The 16,565-nt window shown below is 34.5% G+C and overlaps 1 protein-coding gene across 5 annotated transcripts in view; it reads left to right on the top strand.

Annotated features, from left to right (window-relative positions):
• Positions 1-16,565, top strand: part of MAP3K2 (mitogen-activated protein kinase kinase kinase 2) — a 112,196-nt gene that overhangs the window by 74,930 nt on the left and 20,701 nt on the right. For 4 of the 5 annotated variants that reach the window (XM_019718001.2, XM_019718000.2, XM_074334513.1 and 1 more), the window contains 9 exons: positions 4,568-4,681; positions 5,051-5,138; positions 8,515-8,645; positions 9,558-9,637; positions 10,872-10,939; positions 11,116-11,208; positions 11,960-12,166; positions 13,624-13,772; positions 14,134-14,265. In XM_019718001.2, coding sequence (XP_019573560.2) covers positions 4,568-4,681; positions 5,051-5,138; positions 8,515-8,645; positions 9,558-9,637; positions 10,872-10,939; positions 11,116-11,208; positions 11,960-12,166; positions 13,624-13,772; positions 14,134-14,265 — 1,062 coding nt within the window. Of the gene's footprint in view, positions 1-942; positions 981-4,567; positions 4,682-5,050; positions 5,139-8,514; positions 8,646-9,557; positions 9,638-10,871; positions 10,940-11,115; positions 11,209-11,959; positions 12,167-13,623; positions 13,773-14,133; positions 14,266-16,565 lie in introns of all 5 variants that reach the window. The other variant, XM_074334518.1, reaches the window with a different exon arrangement.

The raw sequence follows: 16,565 nt of genomic DNA, 5'->3' as shown, positions 1-16,565 counted from the left end.
TCCAGAATTGAAACACCAGGAAATTTAAGCTGGGATTGGTTGGATTTGTCAGTTGGGCTCCTGTTTATTTAATAAAGTGTCACGTGTGTATGTGTCAATGTGTGTGTTAGGTTGGGGAGAGAGGCGGGGGTGTGCAGGCAAAGTAAGTGGGTTTTCTCAGGTGTTCCCGTTTAGATGGGAGGAGGAAAACCTTTTTATGGACTATTTTCATGTTTCACTGTGTAAAGTCAGGAAGATAATTCACTTCTTTCAAACTTAGGTTCTATTTAGTGGGTTTTCAAACTCAAATTTTAGTTTCCTTTCCAGAAAGGATTTATATTAACATGTAACTGATTTATCAATAATAAGCCAGAGGGAAATCAATTTCATGAATGAGGCTAAAGTGAATTCCATCAAGCAGGAAAACATTGTGTGGTTTATTTAGTATAATTTAGACAAGCTGGGACTTAATTGACTTTTAGTTCTCATTTTAAAATTTGTAATACGTGAGTGACCTTAGAACAAACACGGGATCTGATCAGAACCATAGACAGTAGTCCAAGCTATCGCTCCAGGCATTCCTCCAGAATGTTCAGATTTTACGATAGCCGACTGAAGAAGAGCAAAATCATATATAGTAATATTTTGTTACTGGATTTAAACTAGTGTCTTTTCTCCTGAGAGCAACAGTATCTCAGAGAAGTTAACATTCCCATTATAAATAAGTATGTAATAAAAGTAAATACTCAGGGTTTTCCCTTTAAATGAAATATTGGCAGAACAATCCTTGTCATTGCTTTGAAATGCTTTTTAGTACTTAAAATATAATTAAAAAGAATATTAAAGATAGGAACAAAATGTACCAATATAGTTCATAATTGATAGGATAATGAAAACAGTTAAGTAGATCAGGCTTGTTCTATGATACCAAACAGTTAATATTCTTTTTTTTTTTTTAATTAGAAAATTTTCTTCATAGAGGAAAAAGGTCTGGTTAGCTGGTAAGTTGTAATAGTATAAAATTAACTGCACACAGAAATTGGGAATATAATTTCAAGTACAGAGTGAGTAGATGTAAAAAGTGTATGATGAAATTCACATTAGTTCTATTTCATACAGCGAGTCCTCTCTTAATGTTGTCGACAGGTGCAAAACAACTTAAAATGAAACCAGTTTTACCATAGACTAATTGATATAAACAAGAGTAAGTTTCCATGGCATCAGGACCTGCTGTATTTGTGTCTGACAGCCTTTCATAAAACAAGGAATCTTTTTCATAAAGAAATCTGCAGAGAATTGAATGCACACCATGTCAGCTAGGGTGTGTGTTTCAGATGAAGTTTTCATCCTGTGATACTTATTAAACAGTATTTTCAAATGTTGCTCTTTGCTGTGCTCCTGTTAATTGCTGATATGTGTGTGTGTGTGGTGGTGGGGGGGTTCTTGTCTTTGAGGCATTTTTACTAAAGAAGACCCAAAACTACCATGTTTCCCCAAAAATAAGACCTAGCCGGACAGTCAGCTCTAATGCGTCTTTTGGAGCAAAAATTAATGTAAGACCCGGTCTTATCTTACATTCTGGTCTTATAGTAAAATAAGATTGGGTCTTATATTAATTTTTGCTCCAAAAGGCGCATTAGAGCTGATTGTCCAGCTAGGTCTTATTTTCGAGGAAACACAGTACCTAGGCCTTTGCATTTTTTTTTTTTACTTTTTTTTTTTTATTAGTTTCAGGTGTACAAAACAATGTACTAGTTAGACATTTATACCCCTCACCAAGTGATAACCCCCCTCTCCCAAATCTATTATCCCTCTGACATCATATATAGCTGTTACAATTCCATTGACTCTATTTCCTATGCTGTACTCCATCCACATCCTGTGACTATACAGTCAGTATTACTTAGCTTCTGCTTCAGGTGTACAGCGCAGTGGTCAGGCATCTACCCCGTCCATGAAGTGGTCTCCCTAATAAGACATGTGCCCATCTGACACCCTACAAAATCTTTGCAACATTATTGATTATATCCCCCAAACTGTCTTTCATATCCCCGGGGCAATATTGTGACTACCAATTTGTGCTTTCTAATCCCCTCACCTTCTCCCTCATCCCCACCCCCCTCACAAATAGCAACCATCAGTTTTTCCTTTATATCTCTGAGACTATGTCTGTTTAGTTTGCTCATTTATTCAGTTCTTTCGATTCCACATATAAGTGAGATCATATGGCATTTGTCTTTCTCCGTCTGACTTATTTCACTTAGCATAATGTTCTCTGGGTCCATCCATATCATTGCAAATGGTAAAATTTCCTTCTTTATGGCTGAGTAATACTCCATTGTATAAAGGTACCACAATTTCTTAATCCAGTTGTCTACCAATGGGCATTTTGGTTGTTCCCATGTCTTGGCTATTGTGAATAGTGCTGCAGTAAACATAGGGGTGCATATATTTTTTCGAATTAGCGTTTTGGATTTCTCTGGATAGATACCCAAGAGTGGAATTATTGGGTCATAAGGTATTTCCATTTCCAGTTTTTTTAGATACTGATTTCCATAGTGGCTGCACCAACCTCTCCTCAAACTATTCCAAAAAATCCAGAAGAAGGGAAGATTCCCAAGCACATTTTATGAGGCCACTATTATTCTGATCCTAAAACCAGACAAAGACATTACAAAAAAAAGAAAACTACAGGCGATATCCATAATGAATAGAGATGCAGAAATTCTCAGCAAGATATTAGCAAACCGATTCAGCAATATATTAAAAAGATCATGTACCACGATCAAGTAGGATTCATCCCTGGTATGCAAGGGTGGTTCAACATCCGCTAGCACATCAATTAACGTGACTCACCACATTAACAAAATGAAAAATAAAAATGATATGGTCATATCAGTAGGTGCGGAAAAATCATTTGATAAAATCCAGCATACATTTATGGTAACAACTTTTAGCAAAGTGGGAATAGAGGGATCGTATCTCAACATAATAAAGGCCATATATGATAAACCCACAGCTAAGTCATACTCAATGGGGAAAAGCTAAAACCTTTTCCCTTAAGATGAGGATCAAGACAAGGTTGCCCACTTTCATCACTTTTATTTAACAGTTCTGGAAATTCCAGCCACAGAAGTCAGACAAGAAAAGGAAATAAAAAGCATCCAAATTGGAAAGGAGGAAGTAAAATTATCATTATATGCAGATAACCTGATACTATATATAGAGAACCCCAAAGATTCTATCAAAAAACTATTAGACTGATAAATGAATTTAGTAAAGTAGTAGGATACAAAATTAATATTCAGAAATCAGTTGCACTTGTATACACCAATAATAAACTATTAGAAGGAGAAATTAAGAAAACAATCCCATTTACTATTGCTTCAAAGACTATAAAATGCCTAGGAATACATTTAACCAAAGAAATGAAAGACCTGTACTCAGAAAATTACAAGACACTGAAGAGAGAGATTAAAGAAGGTACAAATAGATGGAAACACATACCATGCTCATGGATAAGAATTAATATAGTTAAAATGTCCATACTGCCTAAGGCAATACATAGATTCAATGCAATTCCTATCAAACTACCAATGACATTTTTTTCAGAAATAGAACATATAATCCTAAAATTTATATGGAACCATAAAAGACCCCGAAAGCCTCGGCAACTTGAGAAATAAGAACAAAGTGAGAGGTATCACGATACCTGACATAAAATCATAGGCCTTTGCATTTGAATGGCTTGTGTACTGCGTTAATTGGGGCAGGCTAACAAGTGTGGGGTATGAGTTCACTTGTTTTCATTTTGTCCTTTCAATGAAATGGAATGTACTTTGAAGATTATTGACAGAGTCATCTTAAACTAGTAATTCTACATTTAAAAAAATGTATTTTGATTTTGTTAAATTGTATGAATCATGCTTGCTGTCATAGACTTCCCAGGTACTTTTATCCTTTATAATGTCTGATCTGTGAGAGGACTAATGAAAGCAGATTTCCACATTCAGCATTCACCATGGATGACTGACTCATTTAGCTTATTTGTTTTAGAGTGTAGTGGTCACCAGGGTCAGGGATTTGAGCCCCTCCATTGTGTCTGTCACAGGTGATCATTGTATCTGGTATGTTGATAAGCACACCTAGTGAGAATGCAAATCAGTGGTTACTACTGAAAAAAAATGAAAGTTTCATCAGTGCAGATGAAAGATTGTACCTTTTATTTTATAGATTATACCTTTTATTTTTTGTGTGTCCTCCTTAATGCAGTTTGGAGGTAAAGATACTATAACTTAAGTTTAGCAATATTATGGAAATACCCTAGAAAACCTTTAAATGTGTTTTCCAGAAAAATTTAATGATCAATTATGCAAAAAAAGTTCATATTTATTCTGTGATTTTAGTAGTGGTAGGATCAGAAGAACAAAACAATCTAGATACATATATTCATTCAGAATTTCATTATACTGACAAGTCAAAGAGCAAGGTATTTTAAGATTTATAATTCCACAGTAATGGAGATGCTCCTGGAAGGGATGGGTCTGGTGAGATGGCTGCATGATTCCTAATGTCCTTTTTTGTTTAGTTGGTAATTCCATTAACTACTCAAGATGACTTGGACAAAGCTGTGGAACTGCTGGATCGTAGTATTCATATGAAGAGCCTCAAGATATTGCTTGTAATAAATGGAAGTACACAGGTATGAATTGGGATTGTTTCAGTAAGGATTATAGTATTTATGCCTGTATGCTTGTAAAAATCAATATATGAAACATAGTTACATTCTATAATCATTGATATTTTCATATGATTAAATGTAAATTTACACATTGTAATTGCTGTAGTTTAATATCCTTGCTTCTCAAAACTGTATATGCAAAATTACAAGTACCATACATATGAAACTAATAAAAACAGATCTTGGGAAGAATTATTCTAAAATTTCCGAGTAGATTTATTAAGACCCACAAACGGTAAGAATATCTCAGTTGTTTTTGGTAGGCGAGAGGATTCTGTTTCAAGCCTTAAAGAGGAAGAATAGCATTAATCATCCTTTTTTCCTTTGTAGGCTGCTAATTTAGAACCATTGCCATCATTAGAAGATTTAGATAACACAGTATTTGGAGCAGAGAGGAAAAAACGGCTTTCTATAATAGGTAAGAAAGCTAGTGTCTGAATCATGAAATGGGTTTCTTCTCCATCCTTTAACACCTGAACATAACCCTGATAAATAGCAGCCTATCTCTATACTTTGTAATTTATTTTGGTTAATTATGTTTTAGTATCTGTTCCTTGAAAAGTTATGTCAAGTTTTATAGGATTAGCAATCTCCAGCTTATTTTTTTCTTTATATACCTCCAGGGTATTTTAATGCTTAACAAATTCAAATTACTGAAAGAAATTTTAACTATACAAATAAACTGGAGGGAAAAACTTAAAAGAAGTATTTTAATATATTAAAGTTAATGGATGGACTAAGTTCATAAGCCTTTTGCTAAGTTTTAGTTAATGCCAAGCATGTTATCAGAATATGCATTGCTAAAAGTATCCAGATGGGGCTGGCCCTGTGGCTCACTTGGTGGGAGCACAGTGCAGTGCTGCTAATGCTGGGGTTGCCAGTTTGATTCCCACATGGGCCAGTGAGCGGCGCCCTCTACAGCTAAGATTGTGAACAATGGCTCTCCCTGGAGCTCCGCTGCTGTGTGCTACCATGGGCTACTGTGTGTGGCCATGAGCGGCCAGCAGCCATCGTGAGTGGCCGTCAGTCAGCCTGTGAGAGCTGCTGTGAGCGGCTGACCGAGGACAGTTGGCCGACTGCCTCAGCCAGGGAGTGCAAGGCTCATAATACCAGCATGGGCAAGGGAGCTGGGTCCTACACAACTACACTGAGAAACAATGGCTACCGGATTGCAGGGAGGGGGGAGGGAGGCGGAAGAAAGGGAAAAAAAAAAGTATTATGCTTTAATAAAAGATTATGCTTTATTATTAATTAGTATTCAGTTCTGTCATTAATAGTATACTGTTATAATTAAGCTTATGGTATGAAGAGAAATGGATCCTGTGTGCTGTTGTTTTAAAGAAGGCCTGTTAGAAGGGTCTGGGCTGGGCAAAGGTGCTCCAAACTCCCCAGTTCTGTGTATCTTCTTCCATTTGTGTAAAACATTGATAATGTACATTTTTATATGATAAGAGCATTATATTGCTCAAAAACCACTGGTATAAATGTTTTTAACACATGGGGCAGTGAATGTGGTTATTAAAGATAGCGTGAAAACATACTTGAGTGATGGATTCCCAGGGGGGAGTAGAAAAGGAGGCACAACAGGGAACAGGAAGGAAGCAGGAGAGTGGAGCAGAGTAAGAGATGTGAGTGGGAATCTAAGATGGTAACAAGAGGACTGTTATAATGAAAGAAAAGATTAAATTAGCCTGTGGACCACCAAAACAGTCTGTTATCTTTTGTTTTGGAAAAACTTCCTCTATGACTTTCCTTCTAAGTGTCAGTCTTACATATGTTCTACTTTTGGTTTTAGAAATACTGAAAATGTGAGCAATGGAGATAATATACAAGTAAAATAAAAATTAATTGTCTTCATTAGGATATATTTTGATATATTTAAAAATTGGTGAGAGAACATTAGAGATACTTGAATTCCAATTCCAGCTCTCTAACCTGGGATTGTAACTTTGCCCTCATCTTTAAATCATTAGGTTGTTGTAGCAATAAATTGAGAGAATGCTTTTAAAGTACATTTTGCTTTTCAAACTAGAAAGCATGACTGTTATTAATTAGACACTCTATTCCCTTTTCTTATCACATTATAGTACATACTATCATTTTAAAGTAAAAAATTGCCAATTCATTTTAGTTACATTAGACACAACAAGCTAAATGCACTAGTTAAATTGACATTTTAAATTTATTTTGAATTAAAATTGTATTGAATGCCTCACTCTTGTTCTACTAATATTCTTGTTGTTTGACTTCACTGCCAGGGTAAGAAGAAACTGGAAATTGTAAAGTATAAAATTACTGGACTTCTATTGGCACCTCTCTAAACTTGAAATGGCTTTGATAGATATGACCGTTATCTTTTTTCCTTATCTACTGACAGTTATTCCTTTTAATTAGTTTCATAAGAGATAGCGGGAGGAAAAACTTCCTTTGGGGTAGGAGTATATGCTGGCATGGAGGTCTTGACCATTCTTAAAAATATAGGTTATCAAGTAAGGAGATGAAGAAATTTTCATAGCCTTTTTCTACCCTATCTCCCATTAGTAATGAATACATTGGTTTTCTTTTTTAAAGAAGGCTCTATGGAAGGAATAAAACCACTAGGGACAATGTGAACCATAGTGTTTACAAAGCCTAAAGCAATGCCTGGCTTGCAGTTGAGTCCTTAATCATTTTAGAGGCAAGTGTAGAAAATAATCTTTTATGCACACTTCTTGGTAATCATTTTATTCTCTTTCTCCCTATCTTATCACTAACAAATGCTGGCATATACATACAATGACTCCTTTACCTAAGGCAGAAACCTTTTTTGCTTTAAACCTGACCTGAACTTTCAATGCTCACATACCTTCTCTCGATCTTTTTTATAGTTTAATTTCAAAAAATTAGGAGAAAAGAGGAGGAATTGTGTTAATAAACATAGCATTATTTCTGTAAAACCAGGTAAAAATACAGTGGATTATAGCCTAATGAGAAATTAAGTGATTGATTAGATGAACTATGTTAGATGCTCTGATTTTCTAAACTAGGAAGAAATTAAATTTCAGGAATGTGGCTTGCCACGAAAACCTAATTTTAAGTACCCAAGAATAAAATGCAGGACTCCAAATTGAACGCACTTTCAGTATGGACTAAAGGATTAGGCAGCTGTCTTACCTCAGGTTTCCAAGAATCGTGAATAGGACTGGAAAGGACATCATGGCACCCAGTTTACAGAGCATATGGTCATTGTGAATCATTTCACCATCACTACCCTCGCAAAGAAGGCATTTAGTTGCATGTGTACAGGTGTGGAAACAGGTCATGGAGATTGGATAACTTTCCCAAAGACACACAGATGATAAGTAACTAGAACGGGGATTTAAACTTAGGTCTGACTCTAAAGCCCATATTCTTTCCAGTGCATCATGATGCCTTCTGTAAATTACGTTAAAGGGTAACATACCTGGGTACAAATGACCTCTGGAAATTGAGAAGCAGTGGCATCTATCTAAAAATCTTTATTGTATTATCAACTCTATAATGCAGTTGTCAGCAGTCAGAAGAACATATCACCTAATAAGTGTAAATGAATATTACAGTGAGGTTAGTGATTATAATAAGGTGAGACTTCAGAAAGTTATAAAAACATTTTAAGCTTTACAGACACGAATGTTGTGATAAATTTTAGTAAAACCTGGGTTTTAGTTGCTAAAATTACTGGTAAAGTTGTCTAGAAATACTGTGGGTATATTTCATTAAAACAAAAATGTGCTCCATGCTGATATTTATAAAAGTATGTAATTTCCTCCTTTTAGGTCCCACTAGTAGAGATCGAAGCTCCCCTCCCCCAGGATACATTCCAGATGAATTACACCAGGTTGCCCGGAATGGGTCATTCACCAGTATTAACAGTGAAGGAGAGTTCATTCCAGAGAGCATGGACCAAGTAAGCAAAAGTTGGAGGTGGCTTTTCATTTCATTTAAAGGGATGTTGTCAAGGTCATTGTCGTTTGGCAGGTGTGTGTGTGTGTGTGTGTGTGTGTGTGTGTGTGTGTGTGTGTGACCTCTTCTCTAACCCCATATCTTCCTTCTTAAGTGAACAAAATTGTAAAAAGTGTAGGAAAATGCCCACTAATTTCCATGTGCCTGTGTGCATTCATGTATAAAGAAAGCTGGAATGAGACCGACATGTTGCTCATCCATTACTGAATGAATGCGTGTATTTGTAATCCTGGGATTAATTTAGATTTTTAAATTAACATTTGAAAGATACAGTAAAACTACAAATATGTAACTTCGTGAAAGTGAGGTTTATCAACTTTCTAAAACATTTAAAAAAGTTTTGTAGTATTGAAATGTTTCCATAGAGTTGCTGTTGTTTCCTTAATGTTACATTGGCTGCTTATACTATTGCAGTTTCATTTCCTAATAATGTAGCCGTCATGGTGTCATTAGTCTCAATTTGGGTAGGCCCTTTGTTCAATTTTCAGTAAGCAAAATTCTGTGAAATTATTTAGCTAATAGTCCATAGAGAAAGAATATTTTTCTCTTAAAAAATTTGACGTTGTAGCATACCTACAAGGGACAACTACATTTTAGACATTTAAACATGAGTAACTGGGGGGTGCCTGCTGTTGGATATGGAGTTTCTGTTTGGGTACTACAAGTGTTCTGAGGGTGGTGAGGGTTGCACAACCCTCAATATACTAAAAACCATTGATTTGTACACTTTAAATCGGTGAATTTTATGTTACATGTAGCTGTATTAAGCTACAATCATAGCTCAATAAAGCTGTTTTTAAAACAGTAACTTCTGGTTATATCACATCAAATCATGGTGGAACTCTTACTTTTCCAGATGCTGGACCCATTATCTTTAAGCAGCCCTGAAAATTCTGGCTCAGGAAGTTGTCCATCACTTGATAGTCCTTTGGATGGGTAATATTGATTGCACCTTTTGTTTTTTAATACATGTGGATAAATATGCATACACACACACACACACACACACACACACATATATGTATATATAGTATGTTGAATTATCAACTCTTGTGCTACATTCAGAGGAGTGTAATTGATACTTGCCTATACTTAGTACAAATGAATTCTTTTAACAATTTGGATAAATCCCTTAACTTCATGGGGCTTAGTATCATTGTTAGTTAAAATGGTATCTGAATAAAATATTTTGAGTATTTCTGCTTGCCAAAATTATGTGTTTGAAGCTAAGTGCAAGCTTAGAATTTATTTATATAAGTTTACTTTTAAAACTGTTGGCAAAACTATCAAATTTTTTATTAATATGTTTGGTTTTGGAGATTTTTTGAGTTGTTTCACCTATTGAGGATTATGTTCACTCTGGCACCCAGTTATAAATAACTTACATGTTTGGCAGTTGTGGCCCAATGTGTTGGTTGTGATTTAAAATTTAAGTGCTTCTGTTTTGTGAAATAGCTGTTCAGGAATGTAAGGTGGGTCAAGTTGCAACTGAATTGTTATGCGCGCGCTTGTCCCTTTCTCCTGGTCTCAGGACAGTGTTCAGCTGTAGCACACAGTCAATATATTTATTAGTCTTTACCTGTTTAATGTCCTCTGGGATTGCTCTATGAAAGCAAATTGTGAAAATGTGACTAATGTTGTATGGGGACATGCACTGACTTTTCTGTTACCATATACATGAAACCTTTGTCGTTGCCCATGTCTACCTCAAGATAGACTTTTAAAACATTCAGGAAATTCAGGGAAAGAGTAATGTGAGTGAAATAAATATACTTGAGTTGGAAATTATCTCCTTTGTATAAATGTGGAAACAGTCTTAGAAAGGTGATTTGCCAAGATTGCAACGGCTAGTTAAGTTGCAGAGCTAGGACTGAAACACAGGTATTTCCAAACACCTGTAATTGCAAAGTGTATCATTTTTACCACTATACTCTACGAGTTAATTTTAAAAGCCAGGCTTTTTGCCTGCATATACCAAATAAATGTTTAAGAAATTTCTCTTTTTTCATTTATGTTAACATTTCAGAGTGAATGCCTCTGTGTGTATTTGTGCATGTATGTGTAATGTCTCCATACATACGTACAGATAGATATTGTTATTGCATAAATACTTTTTAATATCTTATTTGCATATTTTCTCTTAATTTAATGTGATATTTTCTACTTTTAGAGAAAGCTATCCAAAATCACGAATGCCTAGGGCACAGAGCTACCCAGATAATCATCAGGAATTTTCAGGTTAGACTGCCTACATTCTAAATGTTTTAATGTTTATGTCATTGAATAATGTTTTAGCTGATGGGGAAAGGGAAGTTTCTTTTTAAATCAAATAAAAATGTGTAAATGTGTTTTTCATCATTACAGATATTTGACTTTTTTTTAGTAACATATAAGTTTCTTATGTGTCTTAATAGACTATGATAACCCTATCTTTGAGAAATATGGAAAAGGAGGGACATATCCAAGAAGGTATCATGTTTCATATCGCCATCAAGACTATAATGATGGTAAGTGCTGGCAATTAGACCACAAGAACAGTTTGTGAAAACTCTCAAAAATTCTCAATGAAAATAAACATTGCATATTTAAATACCATTAGAAATAAATTTGTTCCTGAATCACTTAGTTTTCTATCTAAAATTTTTTTAAAGAAATTGGGTCCTAACTAAAACTATACTAACATCTTTGTGCCAGTTTACCTCATAATGTTTCTCTTTCCCTTAGGAGACGAGTAATTTATAAATGATATTAATTAGAAAGTTACTCCTGGATGAAATTCAGAATATTGTAACCTATAAACTTCCCAATTTTTGTTTTATATTTTAAATCATTATTGGAAATGAGAGTAAAATATGTTTTTTCTCCTTTTTATCTCAAAGTGAGGGAGTTCTATGATTTTATAAATGTATGTTTTAATAAGTGTATGATTTTATAAGTGTATGTTTTAACATAAGAGATTATGTGAATTTATATTCAGAGCCTGTTTGTTTTTTCCCTACTTTTCATTTCTGTTTTCACTTATTTTCTTCCTTGTATTTTCATTATTGACTTCATGACTCAGAATTAACAAGGATATTTCCTTGAACTTAAAAAAAATACTGTTCTTAGGTTTAAAACATACAATCAAATGATCATTCCTATTTTGGTTTCTTTGCCTAGTCACAGGAGAAATTTCTGTTCCTTATGTTACAAATTTTAAATACATTCCATTACAGCATATTAATAAAAGTTTTAACATAATTATATTTTCATGTGTAGGTCGTAAAACTTTTCCAAGAGCTAGAAGGACCCAAGGGACAAGCTTCCGGTCTCCTGTGAGCTTCAGTCCTACTGATCACTCCTTAAGCACTAGTAGTGGAAGCAGTATCTTTACCCCAGAGTATGATGATAGTCGAGTAAGAAGAAAGGGAAGTGACATAGACAATCCTACTTTGACTGTAATGGACATCAGCCCACCCAGCCGCTGTAAGTAATAGAAATTGGTATAGTGAAATATGCAACAGAACCTTCGTGGAATTTTACAGTATCAAAAGGAATAAATACCAAGCCATGCAGGCCTCAGTGAGACCAGCTTCTCAAAAGGGGTAAAAATGGTATTTCCAAAGGTGGTTGGAATGTCAGGAATAAGCATAGCATTACTGCTAGTTACTTTAGATTGTTCTGTCTTTCACTTTTATTAGGAAAATTGTTACCAATTAGTCATCCATTCGTTCATTTCATATATCTTTGTTGAGTTCCTACACTGAGATTTCAAATGCAATCTCTAAGATGTAGGAGAATGGCGGGTGGAGAAATAATTGTATTACAGCATTTAGTCTAGATCTTGAATGTGAGTAGGTTTTACTAGTTAAGGAGGTAACAGGTGCAGGAGGCCATGGCATGTTCTGAAATTGGGTAATAGTTCATTTTGGGCTGAAATGGAGGATATTTTACTTGAAAGAGTGGGAATAGGACTAGAATGGTAACTAAGGCCAGATTGTGAAGTATCATGTCAGCCACGCATGCAGACTGGAGCAGTATCTGTACACTCTGACTTCTTCCCTTTGGGCTAGTGTTGTCATATTTTACTTTTACATCTGTGAATTCACAGTACATTGCGGCTGTTTTTGCTTTAGATAGCTATCTTTTAAAGTGATTAAAAATAAGAAATGTCTTTTATACGTATACGTATAGTTTATCTATTTCTGTGGATCTTTATATATGTAGATCCAAGATTCTGTCAGGTGTCAAATTCCTTCTGCCTGAATAATTACTTTAACTTTTCTTGTAATACTGCTCTGCTGGTAATAAATTTTTTCAGCTTTTGTTTGTTTGAAAAAGGTCTTTATTTCTCCTTTATTTTTGAAAGTTTTTTTTCTGGGTGTAGGTTTCAGGGCATTTTTTTTTTCTTTCAGCACGTTAAAGCAATTTCTCCATTGTTCTGGCTTGCATGCTTTTCGAGAGTATGCTATAATTCTTATCTTTGTTCCTCTCTCTGTAGTTTGATTGTTTCCTCTCTGGCTGCTTTCATGTTTTTTTCTTGTTAGAATGACAGTGATGTTCTTTCCAGCTTTCTACATCATAGGCAGACGGGAAACTAATTATATATGTTGCTACAATAAAGATTAGAAATAGGACATCGCAAATCAGTGGCATCTTAGATTGAGTCAAAGATATCATTACATTTGTAACCATAAAAAAATAATCTCAGTGGAAAAATGATTTATGGAATTATGAACCTTGTTTGGGTTTAGAATTCTTAGAAAATTGACTGAAGAGAAAAATTTTCAAAGATGATGATCATTATGAACTTTGGATGATCATGATTTTTCCTTATATCCGAATATGTGCAGTTAAGGATATCACTAATGCAATAGTCATTTAGGCCTTAACCATTTTTGTGCCATCTGGCTATTCCATTTTAAGAAAATGTTCTTTTTCAGCACCGCGGGCTCCAACCAACTGGAGACTGGGCAAACTGCTTGGTCAGGGAGCCTTTGGCAGGGTCTACCTCTGTTATGATGTGGATACAGGAAGAGAGCTTGCTGTGAAGCAAGTTCAGTTTGATCCCGATAGCCCTGAGACCAGCAAGGTAAGAATCATTATACACACAAAAAAAGCATTTTTACTAAAATAAATGTAACACACAATAGAATTTTTATTTTTCCTTAATACAAATTATTTGCAAAACAAATAGATAATTAGATATATTTATCTACTTCGTATTGTGGATTTTTCTCTTTTAATACTCAGTTATGTTCCTAATCTGATTTAGTGTTGCTTTAGCATACCGTCAAGGACTATTATACATGTTATTGTTTAGAGACTTTAAAATATTTATTCCTTAGAAAGAAAAATTCCAGAATGAAGTCACCTTGATGATCCATGAAATTTGAATTTTTTGCTTTTACTAACAGTACTGTAAAGACTTCACAGTGAGTTTTGTCTTTCAGGAAGTAAATGCACTTGAGTGTGAAATTCAGTTGTTGAAAAACTTGCTGCATGAGCGAATTGTTCAGTATTATGGCTGTTTGAGGGATCCCCAGGAAAAAACGCTTTCCATATTTATGGAATATATGCCAGGGGTAAGTTAGTATATCCTTTGAAAATAGACACACTCTATTTGAAGTCTTAGTTGAGGAAAGAAAAACAGTAAAACTTTGATTATAAAATGTTATACCGAGTTAAGGACATTTTGGAAGAGTTTTAAATCAGAGCTGGGTAATACAGTTTTATTTTTTATCTTCTTCCTCTATCTGTGTATTTTTCAACTAATTTTTTAAAAATGCTGAAATATACAAAAGTAGCTTACAGATGTCATAGCAGCCCATACTCAGATTTCTCTGCATGCCTTAAAAATATCCATAATGCTTGGTTTATCCAAAGCAGGATCCAGTCAAGGACCACACATTATATTCAGCTGTTATATTCCTTACTTCTCTTTTAATCTAGAGCAGTTTTTACATGACATAGATTTGACAAATAGACCAGGCTAGTTCTGTTGACAATTTCATCTCATAGATTTCTCCAATTGCATCCTCATGCTGTTGTATAATCTGTTCCTTTATCCCTTTATTTCCTATATACTCCAAGTAAGATCTAAAGTCTAAATTAGATTCAAATCCAACCTTGTTTATTAGAAAGCGTCAGAGATGGTGCTGTGCACTTCACATTGCATCCCGTCAGGAGACACAGAGTGTCTGGCTGTTCCATTGTCATGATGCTGAGACTGATGCCAGATCAGGGTGCGTCTCATCCCGGTCCTCCCATTGTAAAGTTTTGTTTTTTCCTGAAGACCAGAAAATAGTATGAGCTATCGCAGTGGCACCTAGGATAGCCAGTTCCTTTTCAGCCAGTCATCTAATGTTTTGAACAATGATTGATAATCGTTACCTAAGTCAATTTCATTAGGAGCTGCAAAATGTGATTTGTAAACTCTGTCATTCCTTCTATATTATTTTTAGTATTTGTACGGTACATTCTAATACTAATGATTTTCAAGATGGTGGTCTATTTACTCATTTAAAAATACATGCATTCCCATAATTTGATAGGCAGTATATGTTTGAAAAAAAGTTTGATTTATGGCTCTTTAAGGGAGTAGCTTACTAGAATTGTATATAGAATGTACAAGGTTGTATGTACTTCAAGCTTATGGATAAATAAAACTGTGAATCAGCATCCAATATGAATGGTCGTAACTATCCTCAGTTTCACAAGAGCAACAGTAAACTTTGTTTCTTTTCATCCTGAATTACTAATTGTTTATAGTGACACCACTGTTATTCATCATTGCTACTTATTCATAATTGCTGCTTTTTATTTTCAAAGATTCTGTTTGCAGTTTAAATTGGTTTTTAAAAATCCCCTTTTGGAAAACAAATTGGTGGGATGTATTAAAGACCATAAAAATATTGAAGCCTTTTGACCTGGTAATCTCACAGAAATTTGTTCTATAGAAGTAATCCAAAAGAAGGAAAGAGCAGCATACATTTATTTTAGTATTACCTGTGATGGAAAAAAAGGGAAATTCATTGCCTGCGGTGGAAGTAAATTATGATGGCATTGTCCAAGAGAATATATGTTAAAAATTAAAATTGTGAAGGCTGCGTAGCAAAGTTGGAGGAAGTACTTAGAAAAAAAGAAAAAGGATATAAAATGCTTTTTAATAATGATTATGATGTTTAAGAAGTATCTGTATCTGCACAAGGGCAGAAGAAACTTAGAAAATGAAAATGTTATGTTGGAGTTGTGACCAATTTTTCTCTTTCATTCAGATTCCATTACTGTTTATGCAATACATATTTAAATTAAATAGAAAATGATTATGAATAAGTGTGACTAGAGACTCAGATTGTTGAAAATAAGATTATTTAAAATGGTTAATTGGTTACAACTGATTTATATTACAAATGGAGATGAATAATCCTTATATATTTAGCAATCTAAGAGTAAACCTGGGCTACTAGGAAAGAGATGTTAGATTATGTTTCTCATTAGCTACACTTGGTTTTGTAAAGGCAGCTATGATTTCAAAGGATTGTCATTCCTTAAATTTGAAAAGCATGTTACCAGATTAATAATAGTTTATTGATCTAAATGAATTGTATATATGGCAAGCCTGTGGCATATGTGGACTGGGCATACATGTTCCTAGATTTTCTTGAATCTGCAAGTTTATGAATGATGTTATATAATTTCTCTTATTAAATTTAGTGTGATGGACCCCTTTATGCCTTAGATTCAAGCTTTGCCAACATTGTCATTTCCATTCTTCAGTTTTCCCAAGTGTAGCATTCTATTCCTTAGTTTATCTAGAAGTAGTTTCAGACTAGAACCATAACTTTCTTTTATTTTCAGTACCCGAACTAGCAGTTGATTTCTC

This window comes from Rhinolophus sinicus, linkage group LG01, assembly GCF_036562045.2.
Source record: "Rhinolophus sinicus isolate RSC01 linkage group LG01, ASM3656204v1, whole genome shotgun sequence".
In the NCBI taxonomy this organism is placed as follows: domain Eukaryota; kingdom Metazoa; phylum Chordata; class Mammalia; order Chiroptera; family Rhinolophidae; genus Rhinolophus; species Rhinolophus sinicus.
Note: the sequence above shows the minus strand (reverse complement) of the source record. Positions and strands in the feature narration are given on the sequence as shown.